Raw genomic sequence first — 12,266 nt, 5'->3', positions numbered from 1 at the left:
TTTTGGTTTGAATTATGCATTGTAGAAACAACCAATGGTTATATCTACTTTTGTAAAAAAAACCTTAATTTTTATATATAACTTTATTGTGATTTTTTCTTATTTATCTGTAATATGTGTGTAGTTTATTTTACTTAAAAAAATGTTTTTAAAATTATCGTTTTGTTGTGAGGATGGGGCAAAGCCTTTGTTGAAGCAATACAGATATTGAATAAGAACGATTTAAGAAAGGAGAAAAATCTTTGTTTAAAATCGAATCAAAACCATTTTTGAAATCAAATATTGTCTTAACACTAGTTGACAATTTTTAACTGATAAGACGGTATATATAATGCGGGTAGTATTGGAAGTATAAATTATTAGTTGCTTATGTAAATGTGTGTGAGATTTTGAAGTAAATTGGGAACGCGTAGCGGTTGTAAATATTTTATCAATAAAGATTTAATATTATGGTTTAGTTTAAATGTTTTTTTTAACCTGTTAGTGTTAATGAACCTGGTATCTTGAAGGCCAAAAGAGAGCCTTCCAGCTTTATCTATCCTCTACATCACAGGCAGGAACCGGAGGCTTTTTTTCTCATAGACCACTCAAAATTTTTCTGGTTCTGGTGGATATACATTTCTATCATATTTTCAAAATTCAATTAAAAATGTAAACATAAGATCAATGGAAATTTGAGTAACATCCAAGTTTCAGTCACTTATAATTAAAGATGAGGATTTATTTGTTAATTAATTAATTGCACTTAGTTTAATTTAACTTTTTTGACATTCCATTCCACACAAAAGTAATTAAATGTCCCTCATTTCATTATAATTCAGTTCTTCACTAACAAAAGTAGATAAATTTATGTGGACAAGCGCTTTTCAATTGTGAGCCCTGAATTTTTTGTCACACCATCGTAGACCTTCCTTGAGTATGCATTGGACACTGGATCCATGTGGACTGCTTTGGGCACTAAGTAATTTCTAGTTGGGCCAGCACTGCACTCTAGTGAACTTTGGATCTTCATATACAAATGCATGAGGAGGACCAAAAGCAAGGTCTCATGAAATACTTCTATTTTAAAAAAAAAAATTATTTTGTTATAGCATGATTAGAGAAAGAAAACTAATTTAAAAATATTTTGTAATAAATATTACTTGGAATTATATCTTTTGTTAAAAGTGCGGATAGTCCATAAAAACAATTTAAGAGTACCATGCATTTTATTTGTCTTAATTAAAAATTATCATAGTTTTTTTTTAACAAAATTAAATATTTTGTTCAATATTCTTAAAAAAATGAATACCAATAACAGTGTATATCAATATATAGTAGTTACCTCACAATGAGGTAAATATGAAGATATAAGTTTAATACTGCTATGATATAATGAATGTCGAATCTGTCCAGATATATGTTGCTCTTGCTTGAATACCTCACATATATTTATATGTACATTTACATATCCATATTGAAACAAATTGTTTATAATAAATCAATGATATTTAAACTTTGATTTTTTTTAGCTCGGTTACCATATATAGTCAGCTTTAAATGTTTTGGAATTATCTGCTGAACAGTGAAATGATGATAGGTCTCCTGAATGTTTGTTGAATGCAAAAAGGATGTTGGCTGAATGCAACATTTGCACTTGCAGATTTGTTTTACCCAATCATCATCATTTCAGCTATAACATGCCCACAGCTGGTCGTAAATCTCTTCCATAGATTTCCAATAGCATAGGATGTTGCTTGAATCCAGCATTTTCCAATAACTCACAAAATTGATTGTCCATTTTGTCCACTGCTGGATATCAGTCTCTACCACAGATTTCCTATAGTATGGGATGGAAGTAGCTTGAATCCAATAACCTTTTCTAGATTGTCTGTTATGTCCACAGCTGGACATAAGTCTCTTCCATAGATTTTCAACAACACAGGATGTGGCTTGAATCCGACATTTTCTAATTACCTTTGCAAGGTTGTAGGCAGATGTCGTACTATGCTCTTGTGGGTCTGTTTTCCGAAACTTCATTGTAATTATAGACTCTGTCCACACTCTGGACCTTCATGTCAAATAACCATTTAAATGCCGTTCACCAATATAAAGTACACTTTATCATGCACACACTTCATTTACATGTTTAACTCCCTATTGTGTACACAGATTATTTTTGTTTAACACTATTAAACATTGGGTCGACCGCGTGGTCGAGCTCTGAACGCGTTGCGGGTTCGTGGCCGAGGTTTCCCAGCTGCGGGTGGGCTTTTAGGGCGCAGTGCTTCAATTCTCTCGGTGCATCCTGTACTCTCGCGTCCATCCGCAAAGTTGGCTGCATACAGTTCCGCATTGAAGTTAGAGTTGGTTAGTTCGTGACCAATGGTCACCCAGCCCGGTCGGATTGTTGAGTCACGTCCAAAGAGATGCACCCTGAGAATGTTAAAAATTAAATTAATTACATCATCAGTTACCAATGGCTTCTCTGATAGATTCCAACAATATGAAGGGTCGTTTTGTATATCTCAGGATTGCCAACCCAAGATCACTATCGAGGCGTTGCTGAAACTTTGAAGCGTCGATTTCTGAAGAAATAATAATGTGTCAGGTGCCCTAGAGTAAAACTGATATTATCGAAGGATGTCGACTCTAGCTAAAGTTCCATTGAGGGGACTCTGGGCCTGGTCACTCCATAAACCATTCGTCTGAGCGATCTAAGAGCTGTGGCTTCTCGATTCAGTGAAATTGGCATGGAATGGCATAAACCAAGTTACCCCCCAGCATCTTCACCTTAAAATAAGTCTTAGCTTAAAGAAATGTAACCCTGCCCCCACAAACTTTCAGATTTTCCCCCTTTGCAGTAATGTAAGTTGAATGATAGTAATCAGGTGTAATTTAGATTAGATGATGAGTAAATTATTAAAAAAAAAGAGGCCAAGTAATTTTTTCCGCAATATTTCGTATTATATAGGAAGCCTTCTACAACGCGGTGGGTTAGTATTGCGTTATATCAAAACGCATTGTACAAAAATTCTCCTGTAATTCGCTCACACAACCTCCTATAACACGTTGTGAACAAACAATTTACATTTAACTTTTTTCGTTAAAGAGGCTTTTTATAGGGGATATTATTATAAATTAAAACTTGCTAAGGGTGGAAGGTCCTTGTCATGCCTTGCAGTGAACAACCTTAAGTTGAAATGATGCTATTTTTAATATTATAATAATTATTATATAAATAGAATAAATAATCACCTTCTTCGTCCTAAACAGAAGTGCTCCATGATGTGAAAGATTTCAATGGGTTTCTCCGTGCTTCCAAACTCAGGGTCCTCCGATATTATCAGATCTATGTCCACATTGGCATGTATGAAGTCTCCGTCTACAGACCTTCGAACAGTTCCCTTTATCCCCATCAGGCAATGCTCTTTTGTTCTCTGAAATACGGCGTTGTGCTCTAAGTTCTTTGAATGTCCAGGGTTTTTAATGTTAGTCTTTATCCAACAGATGTCTTCGCATCTGCGGAATCCCCACTTTTTCAAACACTCCCTGCCCATGTCTAAGCCTGTAATTTAAGTTAATAACATTAATTAATTCATATTAATTTTAATTTGTCATTATCATTTTATCCATAGCATGTCCATCGCTAGACCTCTGTCTCTTTGTTTCTGATTTCGACGGAACATATAATGAAAGGTAGCTGATATGATAAGAAGTAACTTAGACTGCTTTTACTTTAGAAAAAAATTTCAAATAACAAAAATACTAAATGAACTTATATTTTTTTGTTAAATTCCATATGGAGAAGTTGCGGGAACAGATAGCATAATATAAGTTTATATTTCTTTTGTATTGTATAAAATTAAATATTTATCCATTGTGGTTAAACACAGCCCTTGTCATAATTATGCTAGCTTCTGTCTAGACGTAAATAAAATAGAAAAAAAACAATAAAGTCATCTCTGAATAATAAAAAAAACATGACAAGAACTTTATATACATTAATTATAGCTAAGATATATTATGGGAATAAAAAAGTAAAAGATTTCTAATTTTTCTTTATGTACTATAAATGTAAGGTAACAAAAGAGATATATCCTCCAAAATTTGTTACCTTCCGAGCTGCCACACCAGAGGAAGATAAAGCAGCGCGGCTGCGCTATCTGCTGCAGATCCAGGGCCAGCACGTCCTGCCAGCGCCAGCCGGAGCCCAAAGGCGGCTCCACCAGCACCACGTCGAACTTGCTTCCCATTTGTTTCAGATCAAATGTCTGAAAGTACCTTAATGTTTAAATAATATTTCTTTTCTCTATACTGTTAAATTTTAATCAAATTATTATTATAGTTGTCACATATGTATGCCATGAGTCGTTTCCCTATGATGGCATATCTTAGAGCTACGGATTGCAAACACTCTAATCTGTGAAGAGATCAAAAATATTTTTTATGCAGTGGTTATAGCAATTTATTTTCAACCTGTATTATCAATAACATATCTTAATTGTCTAGGTATGTTTTTAGTTTTACATAAAACTATGACACAGTCTTTATGGCTACTGTGGCTTTTATATTTTTAAATTGCATTTATAAAAATTATATACATACTCATTTTGTTAACACCTTATTATTACATTTTTTTGTTGAGCAGACAAATACTTATGAATGTTGTTAGCCTAAATTAATATCATAACAAGTGAAACAGATAATGGTCACCATCATGCTAACATATTTCTTAAGAAATTCTTATAATGTTATTCAAATATAAGATATTGGATGAAGATGTCATCACCAAAATAATTTTAATGTTGTTGTCAAAACTCACAATGACCTTTTAAAAAAATAATAATGGGACCTATTTCTTCAACATATATACAGCATGATTTGTTGTAAATGTAAAGGATTTAAAGCGGGGAATATATAGGTCATTCGCTGTCAATTAACACATATAAAGTTAATATTGTAAGAAAAGTGTTTTAAAATTTTTAACTGAAAAAAGTGAAGTAAACAGACATGGTGCTGCTAGAATTATTTTCCTTGCCATATTACAACAGAAAAAATAAATTTATGTAACAAATTGAAGAGTGATCACTTTATACAGATTGGAAATAAGTCTGAAATCTTTGAAGCTTTTTAGGCTGTTCAATCAAGGCAATATTTAAAGTTTTTAAATCTTTAACTAATCAAGATTCAAAGATCTCTCCACCAGTCTGTCAATATTTAACCAATTTACAGTCTTCAACAGGCATTTCCTTAGCATTTCATATGCCGTAACATAGCACCTGTCAGTTTCAAGAATGTTTTTTTTTTTTAATGATGCGTGAAATGTAATTGTTTATGTTAGTGTGGTCTGTAGTAACTCCAGAGCAACCAATTTAAAACTGCATTTTAACGTGATTCAATGTAATGTAGCCTACATTATTTTGAGCAGATCTGACCTGTATGCACCCAGGGAGTTCGGACAGATATGTCCATAGGCAGTTGACAGGTTCTCACATCATGCTATCAAATGAAGTGAACGCTTCTTTTGGCAATAGAAAATGAATTTTTAAGGATTTAATAAATATAAAATAATAAACCATAATCCTGTATTTGAAATCAGTTACATTAACAGAGTGCGAAGAAAACAAATTCTTTTAGAGATATGAAAGTAACAACTATACTTTTGCAATCCCTTCCTAATTATGTTCTCACCTAAAGTTTCTTCAGCCTAGTAGATTATAGCTAATTCTTACCTTTAAATCACATCGTAAGTACATAGGAGGAGTGGCTGTGCGGGCTATCAAGTCGTCTTTCAACTTTATTAGCTCCCGCAGCTTGGGATATTCTTCGAAACGGTCAGCCAGACCTACATCTCTGATGAAGTTCTGAGGCCTCTGCCCTGTGTCTACAAAGTGCTGACAGTAGTCATTGTGCGGATTCGATGACTGCGTACCCTGGAATAGATTGATTACATTTAATCTATATATCCATTTACCCTTCGTGTACTATGAACAAAGAACAGAAAACATCTATGATAATAAGGCATTAGATCATTGTTTCCCAACCTTTTTTGTACCATGTGCCAGCTTTAACTTCTTATACCCCACTATGTAACATATGTAATTTTTTTTAAAATGAAACGGTTAAACCCAAAAAAAAAATATGCAAGGACAACATCACTAATGGGATATAATAATAACAGGCCGGCATTCTTCAATTGCTGCAGGATGAGAGAGGAAGATGTAAAAATGAATAAAACAAATACAGGTTGGGTAAGCCACCAAGTGAGCAGGTGGAAGAATTAGAATTAGATATTAAGAAAATAAAACATAAAACAAAAATGGTGATCTGTAATGAATAGCAATAATTAGCATAATATGCTAATTATTAAAGAAGGATACAAACGTAAAAAAGTATACAGCAACAGATATACATTAAATAATGTGATAATTCTGTGATGTTCAATGAGTGAATGGAATTTAGTTTGGAAAAGAATGAAAGAAGTGAAAAGATAGATCTAAAGATAAATGACAGAAGAGTGTAAAATAAAAAAAATATGTGAAAACTCTTAATAAAAGAAAAATAATGACCCTGTCCCAAAACCAAATAAAGGTCATAAAACTCATACAAAGGCCATTTTCGAATTGCCTTGCTTAACAAACACATTATCTCTCTGTGGGACAAGGGCCCCATGTTGGGAAACACTGTGTTAGATTAACATAGTTCTCTATTAACATTATTTCAAAATGAATTCTTTCAGTTCAATTTCAATTATTTTAAATAGAAATAACAGGTAACTATTTAGTTTCATATTATATATAAGTATATTATTTCTAAATTCCCTTCTGCAATTGGCAATCCAGCTATAATCAAATTGTATTTGTATATAGTCATGAGTCGCAGCACAGTCACAAGTTATCAGATCCTCTGGTCAGTTCAGTTCCTTACACAACTGATGACCCACCTTAAGTGAATTATAACATAATCATTGTCTTTAAACTTAATGAAAATTATGAAAAATCTAGCATGGTCTATGGTCCAAAGTTTTTCTATACCTACCATGGTCTGTAAGTTAATATAGTATGTTGCTATTTAAATACAAACCTTCAAGAATGTTGAAGAGTCAGTGTATACAAGACTGTCAGCTTCTTTTGGAACTGGTTTGTCGCTGCCATCTGCAGAGTAATCATTCACAGCCTGTTTTTTCGGCAGCACATCTAGAGATGCTCCTAATGCGTGCCTTAACTCACTGACACTTGAAACACCCAACTACAATAAATCGAGAAAGTTTTGTATTTAGCTTATGATTAAAATAATACCTGAAGACACACAAGAATCTATCTGCCTCTATGGGTCTTTTATAATACAATATACTAAATATTTTAAAAGTGGATGGTATATGAACAAAGAATAATTACTTATTTTACAATTAACAAGATAGTATAAGTGAGACATCTATAGAAAACATTAATAGAAAATGACTAGAGTAACAAAGGGGACTATTTAGTAATTAACTGTAAAGAACACAAACACAATTTATTTCGATCTTTATGTATTTGATGTACGTAAATCATTCATAGCGACAACAAATAACGGCTATTTTATATTTTCCTTCAAAATATACGTTATATTTATTATATTGTATAATTGTTTACGGGTTTAGATAAATATAAAAGTTAGGTTATATATGTAAACTTACCGCTTGCGCAAGCAATTTTTTCCGTTTTTGTGATCTTTCACGAAGTTCTTTTAGTTTTTCACTCATTATGTATAAGATTGATGTTCTAATGTTAAACTTTAATGTTTAGTTTAGCATACATAAATAGAAATTTAGTTTAATAACTACAATTCTAGCCGATAACGACTGAGTGAATGATACTAGTATCTGCATTTGACAGGTGTAATTTGTTTTGAAAAACCGGTTGTGGTTGTATATGAAATATCAAAAATTAGGATAATAAAAAGTTAATATTTATGGAAGATTTTATATTTACTTTATTATGGTTAAATTTTTGTTATTTAATTTTGTAAACTTACTATATTGTATTTTCTAAATAGATTTACAATCCTCGGTAGTATAGTGGTAAGTATCCCCGCCTGTCACGCGGGAGACCGGGGTTCGATTCCCCGCCGGGGAGATTTTTTGTTTTCTTCAAATTTAAAACATTTATTAGCATATTTAGATAACATGTATTTAAAATAACAAATTCATGAAGTTTATACACTATCTATTATGACTATACATAAAAATAAAACTAATGTTTGTATGAAAAATCTTAGAACTATTAACATGTAATATAATATTTTGCACTTTTGAATAACGATCATTAGTTTAAGAAGCTCTAAGAGTTACTCAAATAGTATTATCTTAACCAGAAAGCCCATGTCCCCTTTCAGACCAGATGATTTCATTTTCCCCTGATTGAATTAAAAAAAATTTCATAGATATTTATACTGTATGCGCAACTCGACTATGTCACTTGCGCACCGATCGTGACAGCGTGTGCAGGTCCTTCGTAAAATGCAGATATTATTTATTACATTTATTGCAGTAGTAAAACTATGTTTCATTGATACAAGGAATTTTAAAATATTCACAAATATATCACAGAGATACAAAAATTGTCGAGATTTATTTTTGATGGAACTAAAACGAAAAAAACTGGGAATTAAAAATAAAGTCAAAATATTTTCCATGTACTATATAAAACTAGGCTATATTTGAGTATTTATTTAATTGTTAATAAAACACAAAATAAAGAATTTATTTTTTGTAGAAGACAAATATATGTAAAGTATTTATTTGTTTTGTTTAAAGACAGTAAATATTAATTACATTATTTGCGTTATTGTTACATTACATATTATATATTGTTACATTTATTTTTTTATATATTATATACACATTCCGTTATATAAAAAAACATCTATTACATATTTTACTTAATAATATATTAATGTATAGTCTATGCTATTTTATATAGAGAAATTCTTGTAATTTGAACGCTCAAGAATGATTTAACTTAAAAGTATTGTGGTCGTAGTGGCCAGCAATATCTCTAAATTTTTTTTTTGGTATCCACTTGAATTATTTTCATCTTGATATAGCTTCATTCGCTTATACCTGAAAAAGAAATGAAAAAATAACAGTAATAGGCTCCTAGCTCAGAGTGACTTTATTACGATGCTGTCGCTACAAAGGCAGTTTCAATATTGGATACATCTATTTAATAACGAGAAATTACTTGGTGTACATCATGTAACAACGTTTAAAATACTCAAAAACTTGCACTGACGCTTTCTACTCATGCGCCAATCTCCCTCCTTTTTCTTTTCGTCGCGATGCAATATCGCGTTGCAAATGCGACTGAAACGCCATGTTCAAATGCGCGACGGCGTTACTAAAAGTCTGCGTGGCCGAAGGGCCTAACCGCCTTGACGAATCAAATTTCTTTTTAAAGGTTGATTGGTTATAGGTGTAAAAATTTTAAAGGGGTGAATATATAGCTTATATTTCAGCAAAAAACTTTAAATTTTTCACATTTATTTCCAACCGCTCAAATTACGTGTAAAGTAAACACACTGAAGTATGTTACATTTTTTTTTCTTTTGGCATAAAACACGCAAATGTCATTTGACAGTACAAAGTCTGCGGGGACAGATAATAAATAATAATTAATTTTAATATGTGAATTTTGAAATAATTTTTCATACTATATTATCATTACGTTATTTATTGTTTCTGAAACCGTTGAGTTATACTATACAGTCTTTGACAGGAAATGAGTTAAATGTAAATTCATCTCTTTAAAGCTTTTATATTTAAAACGAATCAACCTGTATATAATAATTTTTGATAAAAATAATTGTTTCTAGTTTTTCCACAATCCGGCAATGCATCGGTCAAAGCAGCGGCTCCTTAACAGATAGACGTCCTTAAAGAATATCTTTATGGCAGCCGATAGAGGTCGATTGCAAAGCATAGGCCTGAAAAGACAGCCACAATGACTTGGTTTGCGTTGGCCACATTCAGCTACTTCCCACAACCTTGACTATGTTGATGGTCCAACTAGGCGGGGACATACCCAGATCGAGTCGCCACCAGCTCATGTTCACCATTCGAGAGCCTCTCTGTTCCATGGATCGTTGACTACACGCGTGTTTTGTTCCGTCCACTGACACTTCGAGCATAACCCTCTTCATTGCTCTCCGGGTAACCTTGTCCCTACTTATTAGGTACATCGTAAGCCACCACCATCAGTACCAGTAACACACACCGTTGAAGAAGATCTTCGTCTTCGGACATTCCCAAACTTTCGACCGCAGTAAAATAAATAATAATGTACACATATATCATGAAAAAAAAAACTTAATTATCTATGCAGTTATTCAATTTCAGTATTAAAAAAAACATTTACCTTCTTTCTTTTGCGAGGTTTCTTCTTTTTATTTTTACGTTTTCTTTTATGTTTATTGCTGTGAATTAATGGTTTTTCATCGGGTAGCGGAGGTCCAACACGTACTCGTGGACTTGGGTTAACCATTTTTAGAAGTTCAAGAAGTGCTGTGGACCATATTTACGAATATTTTTATTTATTTATTACACAATTTTTTTTTATTAAGCAATTATAATTATATATGTAAGAATTATCTATTTTATATTAGGGAGACCGGCAAGTAATGTCGCTTGCTTAAGTTAAATTTACACGACTACATTTTTAACAAGTTTTTATTTCTAATCAGCGTTGTAATCAACAACCTATTGCCATCTAGTATACAAATTAATGCGGGAGCGGTAAATCAATCAGTTTTTCTGTAAAATATGTCGACAGAAACGACATTGCTTTCCGGTCCCTTTAATACATGATATTATAAGCACATGTAAACAGAATAAATGTTTATACATGGTGATTGGTTATTGGTGTAAAAGCTTTAAAGGGGTGAAGGTATAGCTTATTTGTCAGTAAGAATCTGTAAGGTTTTAATTCCCATTGTTTTATCACCTTTTACAAAGTGTTAACTCTAATATATATATTTTTTATGGGATATGATTGGCAAATCGTCTTTTGGCAGACAGTCATAAGGTAAGACAGTAAAGCAATAATCAAATGTTTTATTTGTCCGCAAAAACATCCAAAATTATTTCAAAACTTTGATAGACACGATTTTAATACAAGGAATAAAAAGAAGCTCTATACTTCTAGTTTTTCCTCTTCAAAAATTAAATAATTCATGGCACAAGGTATATGTAAAATAAAATTCAGAAATTTAAAATCTGATACTGTAGATATTTAAAACCGATATTAAAGAAATATTATTAGAAAAAAGTATATTGTATATCCAAGAATACTATACTGATATTAATGCGTGGAATTAAATGTTGTTGATGCTTTTTCGGGAAGCTAATTATTGTCGTTCACTCATTATAAAACTGTATGTTTAAAGAGCAACTGTTGAGTTTTTCGCCGGCTCTTAGCAGAACTGCCTTTCGAGCCGGTGGTAGCTTCCTGTAGCCTGTAGGGACAACAATGCTGACGAATCGGAAGTGCCTGTAATATGCTATTCGAATAAATAAAATTTTGATTTTAGTATGTAGTAATGTTTTCCATTCTATATTATTATGAAAGATATATTGTTATCTATTATTTCATCAAAACATACATTATTTAATAGTAAATTCACACGTTTAAAGCATTTACATCAATAACCATTTACTCTGTATATCAACTAATCCATATCTTTATCTATTTTTTATAGTTTTTCATATATTAGGTAAACGATATATTAAATATATCTCAGTATATTTAAGTTACAATATATAAAGTTTTATATTAAAAGGAAAAAGTAGAGATAATTTTAACGAAAGCTTTATTAATTATAAATACGTAATTTGTTATTTCTGAAACCAATGATTTTTAGATAGGTTCTACCATACATTATTTGACAAACCTCTTTAGAGCTTTTACATCTATAAGCAATCATCCTGTATAAAATGTTAGATATAAGCTTTACTTTATTAATATAGCGTTTTTTTTAATATGCACTAACCTTTAATAATATATTATATAACAAACCCAAAAAAAGAAAACTGTGATATAAAAATAGGATAAGTAATAAAATAAAGAATAAAAGGAATGTACCTAGCCACCTAAGAGTAATAAGATGATGGAAGGAAGGCGATGAAAACAATAAGGAATGAAAGAACAAAATATAAGATATTGTTAAGGAAAAAAGGTAAGAACAAGAGAAATTGAGAAGAATGAAAGTGAGTGAAGAATAAAGATAAAAATTTGTAAACAAAGACC

At 31.6% G+C, this 12,266-nt stretch overlaps 1 protein-coding gene and 1 non-coding gene across 2 annotated transcripts; one reads left to right on the top strand and one right to left on the bottom strand.

Moving 5' to 3' along the window:
* Positions 1-1,202: 1,202 nt before the first annotated feature.
* Positions 1,203-7,834, bottom strand: Mettl14 (methyltransferase like 14). Its single transcript, XM_068761636.1, has 6 exons — positions 7,661-7,834; positions 7,066-7,230; positions 5,715-5,915; positions 4,097-4,253; positions 3,238-3,547; positions 1,203-2,415 (listed from the first exon to the last, which is right to left on the bottom strand). Exons 1-6 carry the CDS (start codon positions 7,724-7,726, stop codon positions 2,172-2,174), a joined length of 1,143 nt encoding a protein of 380 aa, XP_068617737.1. The 5' UTR covers positions 7,727-7,834; the 3' UTR covers positions 1,203-2,171.
* A 193-nt stretch (positions 7,835-8,027) lies between these two features.
* TRNAD-GUC (transfer RNA aspartic acid (anticodon GUC)) lies at positions 8,028-8,099 on the top strand. The gene has a single exon. It is a non-coding gene; the product is annotated as a tRNA-Asp (tRNA).
* Positions 8,100-12,266: the final 4,167 nt, after the last annotated feature.

The sequence above is a fragment of the Battus philenor genome, unplaced genomic scaffold (assembly GCF_028537555.1).
Source record: "Battus philenor isolate CCGP_79_NKW_IND1 unplaced genomic scaffold, ilBatPhil1.0.hap1 SCAF_15, whole genome shotgun sequence".
Classification (NCBI taxonomy): domain Eukaryota; kingdom Metazoa; phylum Arthropoda; class Insecta; order Lepidoptera; family Papilionidae; genus Battus; species Battus philenor.
This window is presented reverse-complemented; position numbering and strand designations above follow the sequence as displayed.

Bases quoted from the DNA above. Each gene is read 5' to 3' on its own strand.
- Mettl14 (XM_068761636.1), bottom strand. From the start codon at position 7,726: ATGAGTGAAAAACTAAAAGAACTTCGTGAAAGATCACAAAAACGGAAA. The intron at 7,231-7,660 runs GTAAGTTTACAT...GATTTATTGTAG, and splicing joins AAAAATTGCTTGCGCAAGCG to TTGGGTGTTTCAAGTGTCAG. The intron at 3,548-4,096 runs GTAACAAATTTT...CTTAAATTACAG, and splicing joins CTGGTGTGGCAGCTCGGAAG to GCTTAGACATGGGCAGGGAG.